Consider the following 16,542-nt stretch of genomic DNA (forward strand, 5'->3'; position numbering starts at 1 on the left):
CCACTATGGTTATTAATAACAGAAGTAACACTCTGAGACACAGGGGTTTGGAAAATACTAATTCTGTTACAACTAGAATTGCATTCTTCAACATTTTCCCCAAAACTGCAGTGCAGTAAAATGGACTGAAGGGAGCGAGAGATTCTTCAGCTAGTATTCCCCCATTCTGCATTTTGTTTGCTGCTGAATGTTAGTACCCAGAAAGTTAAATTATACCAAGAACCATCCATGTCAATGTCTACTATTTAAGGAAATAAAGGTGTCCTTTTCTTTATGCTCTCCTATAAAAAACAGATTTCATTACCTTTACAGGAAACAGTGGGAAGGCTGTTCTGTTTTGGGGTTGGGTTTTTTTTTGGTGTTGTTTTGTTTGTTTGTGTAAGCTATGAACCGTAACAGAATTTGGAGTTATGGATATTGAAACTGTAGACAAGAAAGCATTATAACTGAGAAACTACATGCTTATTTCTGTAACACAGCCTGGCTCTGGTGACAGATGAAACTGCTCCCTTTCACAAACTAAGCACTATATATTGCATTCTATGAAGATAAGCAGAAGTACCACATGTCATAGGGTACCATATGCCGCAGGGAACAGATGACCTAGATTTGTGCTGTTGAAGTAGTTATAGTAACTATACCTATAGAGTTGCTTCCTCTTGCCACTTTTGGTAGTCATGCTAGGGTCCACCTGGTCCTGGTCAAGGCAGAGCCAAGCGTTGAAAGAAAACGCAGAGCCTGGCCACTTATGAATTGATGGAACAGCAATTCCGGCCATGCTGTGGTACAAGTTGAAATACTGCAAGGCACTAGCCATGCCCTGCTTCCGGGCCATTGCTAGAATGGCTCGCATCACTGGAACAACATAAGGGTGAGCTCGTTTTGGTTCCTCAGTCCTCAGGAGCCGTATTAGTTGAAGCAGTTCTTCTGAGCCCATTGACTGGCTCCCCAAAGAGCCCAGAAGGGCAATCAGGTTCTCTGCACAAGCACAATGGAGCGCGGAGTGGGAATTTAGTGTCTCAATGATACGGATGACCATGTTGGCATTGACACACGTGGCACGACTCTGTCTGTTAATACAGCAGATTCGCCTCAACCAATTTGAGATGAAAATCTGCAGGTCATGTGATTCTAGTTCTGGAAGCCACTGGATAAGCAGCAATAAGGGCTGGACATTACTAATGCCTAGTATCCCAACAGCCATGTGGTCACCTTCAACAGCCTGAAAAACAGCAGAGAACTCAGATGTGAAATACAATAAAATAGGGCTAGAAGTACTGTTGAAAAGATGTAAGCATTTTAGCATTCAAACCAAGCACATCTCACCATATTCATGAGTTCTTCCAGCAATTCCCGTGAAGGTTGACCCAGTGATTTTAGTACCTCATATATGTGTGCATAACCAATCCTCTCCTTGAAGACCTCCTGAGGATAAAAATCCCAGTCTCACTAACAAATACAATGGACAAAAATTGCCCGTCTACTGCAGTAGGTTCTAATTTAACACAGTATTAGACAAAATAATTAGAATGCAAGAATAATGTTTTACAGGCTAAAAATCTCTTTTTGATATGTCCATTGTGCTATCTCTAGCATGCTGCAGATAAGAAGGATCTCATTGCAGCATGCAGATAAACAAATAAAAGATCAAAGTTAATTTTAGTAATTACCTATACAAGAATACAATTGCTTTGGTATAATCAAAATGTTAATTCTATCACAAAATACTAATAGCTTCATTTTTTAATGCAAACTATAGCATGAAATGAAGTTACTACATCGAGAATTAGAAGTATTCAGATATTAATTTTTGAGTGAAAGATTTTCCTAGACCAGCTTGATTAAAAACCACCCATCCTAAACACTTCAAAAATTAGAAAAGTGTTCCAAGGAAGTTTTTCTGAAAACTAATTGATTTTACATGAAGAAAAAAAAAATAATCAAGCAGCAAAATCCAGACTGTAGCATCCATTTATGGTATAGTTATTAAACAGTCAACACATCTGTGCTAGTATAGGGCTAGTTTTGGATTTGTGCTGACCAAAGGGATATTCCATACCATATGACATCATGCTCAGCATATAAAACTGGAGGAAGAAGGGAGGGGGGGACATTCGGAGTGATGGCGTTTGTCTTCCCAAGTAACCATTACGCATGATGGAGCCCTGCTTTCCTGGAGATGGCTGAACACCTGCCTGCTGAGGGGAAGTAGTAAATGAATTCCTTGTTTTGCTTTGCTTGCGTGCGCGGCTTCTGCTTTACTTAAACTGTCTTTATCTCAACCCATGGCTTTTCTCATTTTTACTCTTCCAATTCTCTCCCCCATCCCACCGAGGGGCAGTGAGCAAGCAGCTGTGTGGTGCTTAGTTGCCAGCTGGGGTTAAACCACAACAGTCCTTTTTGGCGCCCAACATGGGGCTCGAACCCATGACCCTGAGATTAAGAGTCTCATGCTCTACCGACTTGGCATCTCCCCCCAGCTTCTTGTGCACCCCCAGCCTACTCGCTGGTGGGGTGGGGTGAGAAGCAGAAAAGGCCTTGACTCTGTAAGCACTGCTCAGCAGTAACGAAAACATCCCTATATTATCAACACTGTTTTCAGCACAAATCCAAAACACAGCCCCATGCCAGCTACTATGAATAAAATTAACTCTGTCCCAGCCAAAACCAGCACAACATCATACAGAATGGATACTCTTCTCCCAGTTGTATTCTGCACTGAAATTAAGACTTTTTTTTTTTTAAGGATGAATCTGTCAGCAAAACTGAGATGACTGCTTAAGTAAATACGGAAAAAAAAAATACATATGTTGCAGTGAAAGTATAATTGAAAATTTTACTAACCCTTTGTGAATCATAGCCAGTCCCCAACTCTTAACATACAACTCTTCCCAGGCTTTCCAGAGTCAGTGGAGAAATAAGCACTCTGAGTAATGCTCTGGAGGAGCATAACTGACCCTGTCGTTTCTCACTCAGACTGCAAGTAGCAACCAACTCCCACTCTTCCTTTAGCCTCCACTGTGCAGCCACATCCCTTTCCTTGTGCCAAGACTAGGGAATCATTCAACCACAGGGTTGAACTCGGCAACCTAAGAATAAATACACTATTTTTCTGTGGGCTTAGCTTCCAGTCAGATTCACAAACTAACCGCAACCTATCCATTTATCAAACCACAAGAATAACTACAAAGGAAGGGCAGAGGAATGGCAAGACCACCATTTGAACAGCAATACTGTCCTGGATTAGTTTAAAGCCATGATAAAACTACAACACAAACTCCTGCCTGAAAATTCCTGCAAATACCCATTAATTCTACCCCACATATTCACGGGACAAGTAACGATGTACTTCCTTTACAAAGGTTCCAACTGCCATTAACACTCTGATCTTCCAGTTTTGATAGAAAGATGGCTCAGTGTCCAGCCATTAGACACATATAAAGGGATATGGGATGCTAATCAGCTATTCCTATCTGGCAGGAATGCATGACCACAATTTGCTCATCTTCATTAGCAAGATTCGTCAAGATACTGTGATAAAAACACTAACTGGAAACAAAATTAAGAAGCCTACTGCAAACAGACCTCTGCATATATACTGTTACCTTGGCAGCTGGAGACTTGTGCATTACTGCTGTGAGGGCTTGAATGGTTGATACTGCCAAGCAGTCTAGGTGTCCCTGAAACACCTGAAAGTAGCAGGTACAGAAGTTATATACAAATGCACAAAAACAGTTCAGCTCCAGAATCCATACTGTGCCCTCCTGCCAGGAGGGAAACCAAGAGTTTGCTAACATGCTTCAAAAATCATCTCCCCACCAGTCAAGATTTCATAACCCCACGGCCTACAAGGAATTACATAACAGTAGACAACTAGCCACATACTTCAAGAGGAGAGAAGCATTCACCACACACACTGCACTTCAAATATTTTGATGGGCAAACAGGTTTTCCTCATGCGGCTAATGGACAACCTCAAGAGGGAGGGAGGAAAACAAATTAGGAAACCTCTTGCAGTATGTGTGTGTGCGCTGCTGGACAATCAGGCGCCTGCAGTTCATACAAAGTGTTTTCTTTTCCATCCAAGTCCCTACACGCCAATGCAACACACACACACACACAAATAATAAGAGATAAGTCACACCAGCACAGTAAAATGGCTGCCTCACCCATAGCCTCGTCACATTGATCAACATATCTTTTTCCAATTTAAGTCATGTTTTGAGGGTTTTTTTCTATAATTCTTGTTTATATTGATATTTCTATAGTGGTTTTAAGGACAAAAACATTGGAGCACTATTTCGCATCCATCAGTAAACCTAATTAGCAAAACTGTGCAAACAAATATACTGTTTCATCATCTCTGAAATATTATATGCATATCAGGCATATTTTGAAAATGAAATGTCAAGAATCAGAAGACGGTGTTAGATGTGAAGAAACATTTATATGCGGTTAGTGTTGCACTGAGTTTCTAAAGAAGCCAAAGCTATTAGTTAGAATCACAATTTGTAGATTACCATACCTTGTATTTAGCATTTCTTCACATTTTTAATCAGAACAAATCATTCTACTATAAAATTAATACAACAACAATTTGCATTTGAAACTTTCCACAATATTTTGGGAAAATTAAAGCAACAGTCTATTCCTACCTCCCTGATTCAGCCTGTCCATTGTTTTGTGAACATCTGTTCTTGATGACAAGCAAAGAATCAGGACATCAAATACAACCATTGAGATTCACAAACAAGGCCCCAGAATCCAAAACACCACAGTGCTGAGACAAAGAAGCCAAAAAGAGGAAAGGGAGGGGAAAAAAAAATCACCACCAGGTTGATAGAATTTATTTGGATTCCATTCATGTACTTCACCTTTTCCTTAAAAGAAGCATAACTGAGGCTCAATCTATAGCAAATATCTGCAATTTGAAGCAGATGAATAAAACGGAGGTTGAATTCAATCTATTCAGAAAAATTATTTTCCAGAGACAGGAAATACTGACGTGTGCAGCAACACAAGTTCATCTTGCTGCAGAAGGCTTAAAGAGGATGGTTAAGGTGAAGCACAGGAATCAATTTTCCTGTGATTGTGTCTTGACTTCAACTGAAGCAAAATACAGGTTAGGTAGGTACCTGGTCCTCATTCATTTCTGTCAGTAATTTGTTGGCAAGGTCTTTCTCACTCTTGTCTGCCACTTTATTGTTAGCATTTAAAAACAGCTGTTAGAAACAGAGACAAGAATAATGGAAATAATTGCATTAAACAGTTACCTGCAGCCAAACCTGTGGAGGCTGCCTTGGATTTGTATTTCACATACAAAAAAACAACAAAAAAAAAGTTCTCATATCGGTGAGACACAATCCTCCCTTAACATTAGTCTTCTGTTATTTCTTACACTACTGAAGATTACATTGTATTTTTGCTAAATAGTAATCGTTCCCTCCCCAGTTAAATGAAAATATGTAATCGCTGAGACAAGGAAACAGATCTATCTGGAATTTATACTGGTCACTGGCTTAGCAACTCTGATTTCATTTACAATATGCAACATGACAGGAGGTTCTCAAAAATTTACTTGCAAGAAATAAAGACAATGGTGGGGCATTAGCAAAGAAATGGATACAGATGTTTCACTATTTTCCACTTATGTTTCATCCTAAGTGAAGGCTGAATATACCTAGACAGAATATTTTAATCTTCAAACAGCAACAGCAGCAGAATTTCTGGGGCACATAGTCTTTAAGACACGAAGAAGCGTAAAATATGTCTGCCATCATCCTAAGAATCAGACAGATTGTAAATAGCTTTAAATCAAACATACACCTATACTACATCTTCAGCTAAGAAACTGCTCTGTGTATAGTAGCTAGATTCCTAGTCAGTTCCTGAATTTGCAAGTTTAAAGCTCACCCAAGTATCTTCGTAATCGATTGCAGTCACTTTGTGTGCCAAGTTTAGCTGTAACCTAATCAGGACTAAAATTTATCTTCTGTTTTCAGACTCTATTGAGGTGTTAAAAAAATCCCTCATCAAAATGTTTTAAAAATCGCTTCAAAAAAAAAAAAAAAGAAGGAACAACACTTTCCGTTAGTGGATAAAAACTAAGCATTTGTGGGTTTTTTTTCCTCATACATTTTGTTCCATTATCTGCTAGGTAGTCTCTCTGAAGAGGAACAGCCTGAGAAATCAAATTCCATAAATTAGGGCAAACAGAAGGACAACTGTCAAGATATTACTTTGACTTACATAGGTCTGAAAGCACACAGTTAGAAACACAAGTCATTTTGAAAGGTACATCACGGTCAAGAGCACTTAACACTGCAGAATAACTAATATGCCTCAGAGGGTTATAACATTAACAGGTGGAAATAAGAACATTGAACAGAAGCAAATGCAGACATGCAAAAAAAAAAAAGGGTTTTCATATGAGTTACTTCAATTCTGATAATACATGTAAAATGGAAAAATAGATTTTTATTACAATGTCCATATGGTTTTAATTCTTCTATTTAAAAGCTGTTCAGAAAACAATATTTTTTTTTAACCAGGCGTACTGCTAGAGGTCATTGTGCTTTGCTCGAAGTCTGACCTCTAAGAGAGTTTAATAGATGAGAAAAGATTCAGGACCAACAAAGCAGCTGTTAAACGACTCTCAGTATAGGATAAGCACCTCCTGATATCTCTAAAGTCCCTCTTTTCGGATGTCACAGGCAAAAAGCAACATTCAGATCATCAAAACTTAACCGAGCAGTTTGGAAAAGCTTTTGTGCAGATCTCTAACCCTAGAGCATAGTTAAGGGAAGACAGTTTGCCCATAAGCCTTAAAACCAGCAAATATGAAAAAAGATTTAAATTTTAGAAGATTGTTGAACTGCAAATGACTAGGAAGTATGACTAGAAGTACAGCCTTGAATACCCCAAGTTCTTTGGGATATCTATAGCAGAAATAGTGGTATGGATTTTCTTTACCCCTCCTTTCCATGGAAATTTCTTGCACTTCAAATTTGCTGAAGATCTAATAGCTTCCTGAGTTTCAGATATGTGTATGGACTCTCCCACAATCTGCAGAGCTGCAGAACTGTGCTTTACACAGCTTGCTGGTGAATCCAGTAGCAAGATTTTCATAGGTAAAGAAAAAAGACCTAGAAATAGGGTATCCACCCCCAGCTAATAAGGAGAAATCCTAATTCCACAGCTAAATTCATCTTTGCTATTTGGCTTTCAAAAAGAACAGAGATACAGTATATTGGAAAATACAAATATACACCACCTTCCCAGCCTCCACCCTCTCCCCACTTTTCATCCTTGGGGGTATTTTGACTGTGAAAGGTTAAAAAAAACCCACTAAGTAGCAAACTGGCAGCATTGATATCCAATCAATCACAGTAATATGTGAGACTATCACAGGAAAAAACCCTCAAAAGAGCGTATCTTATGACATACATTCAGGCAGAATAAAAATAAAAGGAGCAAGCTGCAAAAAGAGTAGCTGTTCCTGCTTTCTTAAATTCCACAACTTGTTTCTATGAGAGCAGGAACATAGCTAGAGTCTCCATGAACAGGTAACATCACACTGCTTGATGATTTAAGAAGAAACTAAAAAAGAAATTTATATAGAGTACAAGGTCAGTACAAAAATAGGTACAGATTCCTAAACAGAGGAGGAGGATGGAAAGGTCAAGCAATGTATTTTCAGGAGATAAACTACAAACGCTATTCAAAACACTTCAAGTCAGTTGGCATTCTGCCACTGACTATAACTACAGTTAAGACACAATCCACATTTATTTTTAATATATCACTACACTAAAATATGTTCTAATCCAAAATCTAAATGGATTTGAATCAAATTGCATACTGTAGCTAGCATTAAATTATCTAGCCTTAGAAGTGCTCAAAATAGCTATGCCACCAACATATCACAAAAAGAGAAATAAAATATTCCAGAGTTACATCATATCTATGTTCTTTTGCACAGGGAAAAATGAAATCTACAAAGAAATCAGTGGAAGACACTAGCTTGCAAATTATGACCATATGGGATTAAGATTAAAACAACATCTATGTAAACACTAAATCCTATGTAGAAGGAGAACAATTGAAGATTTGTAACAGCTTGAGCTCATGTTTTATGTCAGCTACACAAGACTCAAATATTTTGAAACACTTACAAAGGCACACCAGCAAGTTTTTTTTAAATGCAAAAATATGCCCCTGAAATTAGAATTCAGACCTCCATCTGGCAGCAGATGTAAGAGACCTCCAAGCAATCCAGTGACAGAATATAAAAAAAAAAAAAAGGGGGAGGGGGGCGCAATTGATTCCAGTAACAACCTTAACAGATTTTAGAGACTGAGTGAGGTCTGTAAAGGTATTTTGCTCACAACTCAAAATAAGCATTCATTGCTTTAACCACAAGACAGACAAGAAACACCTCTACTTCATTAGGAATAAAAAAAGATTTTAGAGCAACTCAGATCTTTCATTATTAGCCTTAGTGGCTCTAACCAATCCAAAGTTTTACTTCCAGTATGTAGACACTATAAAATTGCATCTAATTCAGATGGAAGATATAAAGGTAATTAGTATACCTGCAATATTACAAGACAGGTTTTGTTAAAAATATGCTGATAAGGGAAAATTTACCTTGCAGTTCTGCAACAGTCGAATGAGATGCTCAAAGCAGTTACTGTTAAGGAAAATTGCCTGCAGAACAGGCCTATCTGTGCAGTCTAACATGGCTGTGATGGTATCTATAAAATTAAAACAGAACTGGCATCAAAGACAAAACACTTCTCAAATCCGTCAAGCATTTTTTCTGCACATTACATAATAAACATGGGGAAAAAAAATACACAACAAACTATATGCTGTGAATTCTTTGATCAAGAATGATGTGCATTTTAAGCACAGAGCACTAGGCCTAAAGCTAAACATTTTGATACTGTAAAAATTATCACGTAACCTACTATATCTGGAGAAAAATTCAGCTACCGAATATCTTTGATTGCTCTGGGGCTCTGTTAAAGCCATTGCCATTTGTGAGTACATAAGCAGCATGCCTTTTACTTAAAGCACGCAAACACTTGCTTCCTCATCAAGCAATTACTCTGCATTCTACAGCAGCCTTATACTGTAAGCATTCTTCATTGCCTCAGTACTATTCCTCAGTTTTCTCTGAAACTTGGGAAAAGAAATACCTTTATTTTTATTTCCCATTCTGAACATCAGAGTGGAAAAAACTCCAGATCCTGAATTCTTAACCAACAACCTAAATGCAACTGTTTCAGACCATCACCTTTGGCCAATGTTTTCAATAATGCCATATGAAAAGCAAACTATCACAAAACAGCCACCACACAGGTATTTAATTCTGCAATTATTAAGGTGCTGATGAGTGTCAGCTGTTGCCTAGCAAAAATTTTTTTTTTTTTAATGGAGACTGGCAGTCTGTGAACCTTGACTCCCTGGTTAAACGGTAGCAATCCAATATGGTTTCTTCTGGGTTTTTTCTAGTGAATGATTAAACAAGAATACATCTAAAGTAATGTCAATGAAGAATTGTTTCAAATTTTTCAATTGCTTAGCCAAGTGAACATTTTTTGGTAGAACATTCAGTTATATTACTATCATGGTTCAATCATTACTTGCTTCGGAGTTATTATCAAGAGATACTTAAAGGAACTGCACAATTGGGTACTCACTCAGCATTTGGATCTGTAGTGCTATGAACCTGCTCTCCCACTGCCTGCATCGCCTTGGATTAGGTAAAGCTGAATGGTCCGAATTAAGCAACTTGAAATAGTTCTCCAATATTGTACTTGTCTCCACCTGCCGCTGGTCAGAACTGCTGGTTAGAAGGATATGGACAACTTCTGTCAGGCACTTCAGAGTCAGCTCTGCCTTCCTGCTCACTTCCTCAGGGTTCCTGTCATCCCAGTTGTCACAGTCTGCTAAAACACGCATCAAGACTTCCATGGTGGCAGGAGATACTGCTTGAAGAGCATTCCTCTGGAACACACGGGGGAAAAAAGTGATTAAGGAAAAAAACAGTAATAAATAAATAAATAAATAAATAAATAAATCAAACCGCTTCAAACCAGCAGTTTCTATCTGAGTTATCTGAATCATGCAGCATGCATTATGTCTGTTAATGCCCTGTAATTGTTAAATAAATATGAAACATTCTACTTGGATTATATTGATGGCTACAGATGAAATGCATCCCATCTCGTTCACTTAACTAGGCTTTCTTTTTCAAAGAGAATGCTTATAGGGAAAAGGAAATATAATTTAAATGCATGTTATAAAATTCTTATAAGATAGCCTTGATAAACTGCTAATTCTAGGTAAATCTTCACTTGAAGTTTCATTTTAGATCATGAGATTCATGATACTTCAAGTTTTTGAAAAGAACATAATAAATAGCAAACGTTTGTCTGGGCCCTGAGCGCATTTCCCTCACCTCTCTTCCTGGGGGTCTGACTGCATAGGCTCAGGGCCACCTTAAATCTGGGGCAGGAGCCCAGCCTTGTAGAGAGCTTTGAGAAGCCTTGTCAGGGACTCCCTGCCTTCTCTAGGGAGCTGCATTCAAGCTGCGGCTCTCAACCTTTTACCTGCCTGAGCTACACTGCAGCCATGCTCATGCCTGGCCATGTACTGTCTTGAACCTGACCCCACAGACTTGACTGACTGGCTTGACCTTAGACCTGCCTCATCACTATGGATGGGCCTGGCAACCACTGGACTCTTGACTGACCCCAGTTACCATCACTAGACCAAATCCCCACCCTGATGTGCTGACCAGACTTCCTGGCTTGATCTCAGGCTTCATCACTACAGACTTGTCTAGTGATCTGAGCTGGTTGATCCTGGTTACTACCACCAGACCTGCTCTGTTCACCTTGTTCAGGTATAGTGAGACTGCACCTTTTGCCAGCGAGGTCAGCTGCCTCTGCCTGCCTGGTCATCATGCTCAGTCTCAGCTTGCCTTCCCTGGTGGAGCAGTGCCTGGCTTTGCTGCTCCCTGACGACATTTAAAAATGCTCTCTCTTCTGGATCATCAGAAGTAATATTTGCTTGCGACCAGACTAAGTAGCACATTACAGAAGTCAGCTAAGAGAGTGGATGTTGGCTTTGCTGATGATGAACATCCTCTTTTCTTCACATTCTTTCGAAGATTTTAAACAGCTTCCAAGCTATAAAGGCCCTGTGCCTCTTACTGAAACAGCTTACTTCCAACATTGGGAAGTAAGCTAGATTAATTTCATGTGTTGATACAAACCTTACATCTTTGCAGGTGGAAACTCCTAATGTAGTTACCCACATTTTTTCTTTATGATATGAAAATATTACAGCAAGTTCATATGAAAGTGCAGTTATTGTAGACAGCAAATTTCTACTGTTATTTGAAAGCAGGACCTAGCTTTTAGCATTTAGATACTATTGCACAGAACGACCCCAAACTTTATAAGACAAACAAACAATTCACAGTCAGTAACAAATTCTTCTCATTATGGGTTATGGGGTATTTATAAGACTTAAACAATGAATAGGCATTTGGAGGCTTCAGCAGCTGAAAAGAGTTGAGAACATCCTTACCTGACCACCAGCCACAATAGCTCCAAAGAGATGTAGCAGGCAACATTTTAGGCTTTCCTTGAGATGTTCACTTTCTTGAAAGCATTCTGATTGGAGTAAATAAAAAGGAGAAGGATTCCTTACTTTGGCCATATAAATTATACAAAGTTTTTCCTCTCAAAAAAACCCACCAACAAATGAAATAATAAAAAAAGCTCCTCTACTCCCTGTCATCACGCAAATTTAAAAAGATTTTCAACTCTAATCTCCACTTTCTTTTACATAAATCAGACACAAACACATCAATTCCAACATTATCAAAGTAGCACAACAAGACCACATTTATCAGGAATTTACAGGGCCAGACCTTCAGCTTGCATAAAACTTTTCATGCAGGCGGACAAAACTATAGACATACAACAACTGTTGATCTGATCCATAATGTAAAATGAGCCCATTTTGTCCATATTAATGAGAAACAGAAGGACATGCTAACATGCAAGCAGTTAGCAAGCATGACAAAGGTTAGAGCAATTTTGGCACGGAAAGTCTAATGCCGTATGCAGTGCAGGTAGCTCAGAAAAACAGTCCCTGAGCTTGCTCCCTTTAAGCCAAACTTCCCAGGGAAGCCTGTGCAGGTCTGTAACCTTTCTAGCAGTAGTCTCTTTAAAGACAATTATCCTGCATCTCTTCTCATGCCATATCTGATGTAAATTAATCATAAACAGCCTCAGGAACTCTTCTTAGCAATAGAAATAACCTGGATTTTGTTGCTATAGCAATAACACTAGACTCGAAGTAGCTGCAACAAACAGCAAAGAATTATTTTATTTGGAATTAACAATCGTAAGACTTCCAATAACTTTGAGATAGAACTGACAATCACTTGAGTTTGTAAAAACTGAGATTTTTAAACAAACAACAGAAACTGTTGTTATATAAAATGCAAGAATTTTATATTCATTAAAATAATAACCTTTAAGACCATTACCAATTATTGGCATGTAAGATTTCTGACTACATACTGAATGTATAAGCCTGTTTTAGAAGAAAATTGCACAGCTATTTTTTAAATCTAGTCTTCAAAGGAAACAAAGACTTAGATGATCACACTGTTAGTCTGCTAGTCCCACTACTCCCTTGACTTATAGCCTCTGAATCTTTTGGGGAACCTCAGAAAAATTCAAAAGAGCAGTACCTAGCAGATTGAGAATAAATCATTAGGCTGGGTAGACCAAAAAAGCCTGAAATTAGTGCTGCCATGGCAGAATGTCTAAAGCACACGCTCAGCAATTTCTTGTTCTGTCTTTCCTGCCACTTGGCCAACCAGCAGATGAGTATCTGCCAGCTAATTAGTACACTTGTAGCTCAGTCACAGTATATAATATTTAAGGGATTTAGGAGGAACCAGAGTGCAATGCACTGAATGGGGAGGAGAGAACCTGCAGATGACATTCCTCAGTAGCAGCCTTTAGAGTGGGTTTCCAGTGCTCTGGCACAAAGATAATGGCATTTTACTGGCATCAGCTCTTTGGTCCTTTTGGCAACTAGCCTATTTTATGTACACAGAGAGGAGAGGGAATCTCAAGGAACAGGAGGAGCATGTGACTCAAATCTAGAGAAACCAAAAACTCATAAATGCTACCACTCTAGGAATAGAACCTTCCTTTTTTATTGCCAATTACAGCTGAGTTAACAGATAGCTGCAAAAAGGGCTGATTCCACTCATACCCCCACCCCTCCAGCATGTTCCTGCTGCTTCAATTCTGTTGGCACTAGCGCTTTGGTGCACTAAACTGGCAAACTAGCTGGGCATCCCACCTTCCCAAGATTTAAGTGCAGAACATGGCCACATAAGTCCTCCTTTTCCACACAGCCAATCTGTAATGGTAACACATGAATTCCAAACTAGCCGTCATGATATTTAATGACTTAACCAGAGACAAAACAGAGCAGTTTCCCAAACTGCAGTCCAAGGAGCATTTGCTAGTTGGATGGCACAGTTTCCTTCTTTCTAGATGTTGAATCATATTAAGATACAAAAATGCATGAACACTTTCCTAAGATTATTTTTCCATGCGAGTTATCATTACAGTTGCCACAGGGACCTTACGTGCAATCACTATATGTACCCTAATAAATGGGAAAGTTGGCAATTCACAGAAGCAACCCTATTAAACCACGTTAGGCACTGAAAGAAAGTCTGAGAAAACCCAGGCTTTCAAAGATGAGTAAGAATGGCAAGATTGTGATGCTCAGAGCAAAAAACAAGCAAACAAAGCAACCCACTTCATTCAGCCTCAGAAAGCAAGTAAGGGGCTTTTACATTTATCAGGCATTCTTAGGGGAAAGGAACTTGAAATCACTAAGCTCACTCCTCCAAAGATGACTATTTTTAAACATGCTGTTGATAATACTTACGGTAAAAGAAAGGGACAAACTCAACAGTGAGGGAGGCTGGTTTATACTTCTGTCTGCTCTTTTCAACTGTACTAAGGAAACGTCTGCAATTACATTAAAAAAGATACACCAAAGAAATTAGATACGATACCTTTGTTTATGACTTACTTATTAATTTATGACTTCATAATAGAAAACACTGCCAAAAATTGGGAGTTATCTTTTGCCTACAGGATCAAAAAAAAAAGTAAAGTAATATTTCATCCTGAAAAAATTAATCACAGCTAATCCCGTATTTACTGTTCTGCTCCTAGAAATACCTTAACTTTTCACAATATGGTTTAGTTAAAAAAAAAAAAAGCCAGCAATCTGTTATTTAGTCCTTGCTTATCATAACTAAGCCACCAGCTAGACTGCCAAATTTCTTAACCATGCAATTTAAAATGGGCACAAAACATTATTATGGGTTCATTAGGGGGGATGACCATCAAATTAAAGGGATATAATTTTACTGATACACTTATAAACTTCTTTTCAAAGATGCAACATATCTGTACTGTGATCTTCAATAACTTCTTTTGCCCTAATTCAACCAGGTCTGCCTACCCCATTCCTTTTGGCTTCCTTGTTCCACCAGTTTAGAAAAATGGGCCAGTTTTTGAAAGGAGAAAGCAATGGAAGGACCTTCACATTGGTCAGTTACAACCAAACACCTCTTAGTATATCCTCAAATTTAATTCTGTTTTAACTTCTAGACTGCCTGTAAATATATTATAATTTTAGAAAGGTACTTAAATCATATTCAGTTTCAGAAAGCATAACATGCTACTGTGGTGTGATTATATTGATTCATTGCCAAATTCTGCACCTTCATTGGTTGTAAATTCACTGATTTTGAGTACTTATACTCCACCTAAGATACCATGAGATGTGCTGGCATTACCCACACTAAATCTGAAAACAGCTTAGCACTACACTGGCAGGCCATATGTAAGAACTGGTGTCAATTCATGCTCTGTCCTAGAAAAGGGGAATTCTCATGTTGCACAAAAATACCGGAAGTTGTGATCCTTACATGCTCCTTGAAACTTTCTGCACAATGATTCAAGCTGTTATTGAGAATACAACCTTTTGTTTCCATAACAGCCTCATGAAACCTGCAGTCCATGCAGTATTATGGCATACTGCAGGTTTCGAGCTACAAAGAAACCCCAGCAGCCAAGGTACACAGCTCACATGATCCCCACTCTGTTTGCACAGAGTCGGACGAGTGACTTGCTGCACAAATGCAAGTCTCAGAGCTAGCACAAGTGCTGTGCTAGCTCTACAGAATGTATGCTGTGAGAATAGACCTGAGGTTTTACAAGACTAGGTAACATGAGATACGATCTCTCTATGCCTTTAGATATTTGTATGCATAGGTCCAACATTTGATGCATGTCAAAATGTTCCTGACGGAAATAAAATTGAGGACCTAAAGGAGAAGCAGCTCTGAATGATAGCAGCAAGGAGCAAACAACAACTTCAGCCCTTGTATACACATTAACTATACAAGACTATGTACATTTAACATTATTGTAATTAATTTGGGGCTAATAGGGAGAACTGTACATGAAAAATCTCACAGAAATTTATAAGAGGTCTCTGAAGAGCCAGTTATAGCAGATAAAGTGAATCACTAGCAGTTTCAAAGAACAGGGCCTGTGCCTAGAATGACAGAAATTAAGCATCTTGGAAAGCCCATTTCCTGGCTCTCTACACTTCCCACCTTTCAAAAAGCTTCACAACTCAGCTTTCCACTAAATGGAACAGGATATATTAGTACTCTGACAACTTTGGTGGCAATGAAGTTCAGTTTCAACTGCTTCATGATGTTAATTTTGGTAGAAAAGCTATTTCATTAATGCTATTCTAAAGAGTGTATCTTTGGGAAAAAAAAAACCTAAAACACAGTATCAAGTGCTCAAAGCTACCAATTCTCACAGTTGTAAAATACAACAACAGAAGAATATACATATAACTATTTTTTATTTCAGTTTGACACCAGGCAGCAATAGTTCTGTCAGAAACTTTATGTATTGTTTATCTAAACATCATAAACCACAGTATTTATAATCTTGTCCTAGTCCACACGTACCCCGCAATTCGGTGCCTCCAGTTTCGGTATGGGTCGTAGAGACTTTCACAAAAAGCCAATGCATGCCTCACAAATTCTTCTATGGGGGTCTGATCTGCCACTTCTTTTTCTTTTGTTTTGCTTTTTAACTGAGGACAAAAAGAAAGCTGTAGTCAGATAATTTCTAGAAGCTGAAAATTAATCTTGATCTCCTCCAGAACAGTTCTGAGCCCACAAATTGTTCCCCACACAACATTATTATTGAAAAAGCGTATCACATAAGCAGGAGCAGGAAGTATCGGATGGCAAAAATAACAAGTGAGAATTGTTAACCACATACCTGTTGAATGTATAACGTAGTCATGGTGATAACATGGTTAATGTATGAACACATCCCAATCTCCTCCACATTAGCCAAATTTCTATGAAGACAACATAAAAAC

The 16,542-nt window shown here is 38.5% G+C and overlaps 1 protein-coding gene across 6 annotated transcripts in view; it reads right to left on the reverse strand.

Moving 5' to 3' along the window:
- Positions 1-16,542, reverse strand: part of NBEAL1 (neurobeachin like 1) — a 93,426-nt gene that overhangs the window by 49,833 nt on the left and 27,051 nt on the right. For 4 of the 6 annotated variants that reach the window (XM_076342456.1, XM_076342454.1, XM_076342455.1 and 1 more), the window contains exons 5-14: positions 16,440-16,521; positions 16,121-16,248; positions 14,005-14,087; positions 11,605-11,690; positions 9,708-10,014; positions 8,650-8,756; positions 5,136-5,222; positions 3,606-3,689; positions 1,327-1,425; positions 642-1,222 (exon numbers count right to left, since the gene is read on the reverse strand). In XM_076342456.1, coding sequence (XP_076198571.1) covers positions 642-1,222; positions 1,327-1,425; positions 3,606-3,689; positions 5,136-5,222; positions 8,650-8,756; positions 9,708-10,014; positions 11,605-11,690; positions 14,005-14,087; positions 16,121-16,248; positions 16,440-16,521 — 1,644 coding nt within the window. The remainder of the gene's footprint in view (positions 1-641; positions 1,223-1,326; positions 1,426-3,605; positions 3,690-5,135; positions 5,223-8,649; positions 8,757-9,707; positions 10,015-11,604; positions 11,691-14,004; positions 14,088-16,120; positions 16,249-16,439; positions 16,522-16,542) is intronic. The other 2 variants (XM_076342458.1, XM_076342457.1) reach the window with 1 other exon arrangement.

This window comes from Aptenodytes patagonicus, chromosome 6, assembly GCF_965638725.1.
Source record: "Aptenodytes patagonicus chromosome 6, bAptPat1.pri.cur, whole genome shotgun sequence".
In the NCBI taxonomy this organism is placed as follows: Eukaryota; Metazoa; Chordata; class Aves; order Sphenisciformes; family Spheniscidae; genus Aptenodytes; species Aptenodytes patagonicus.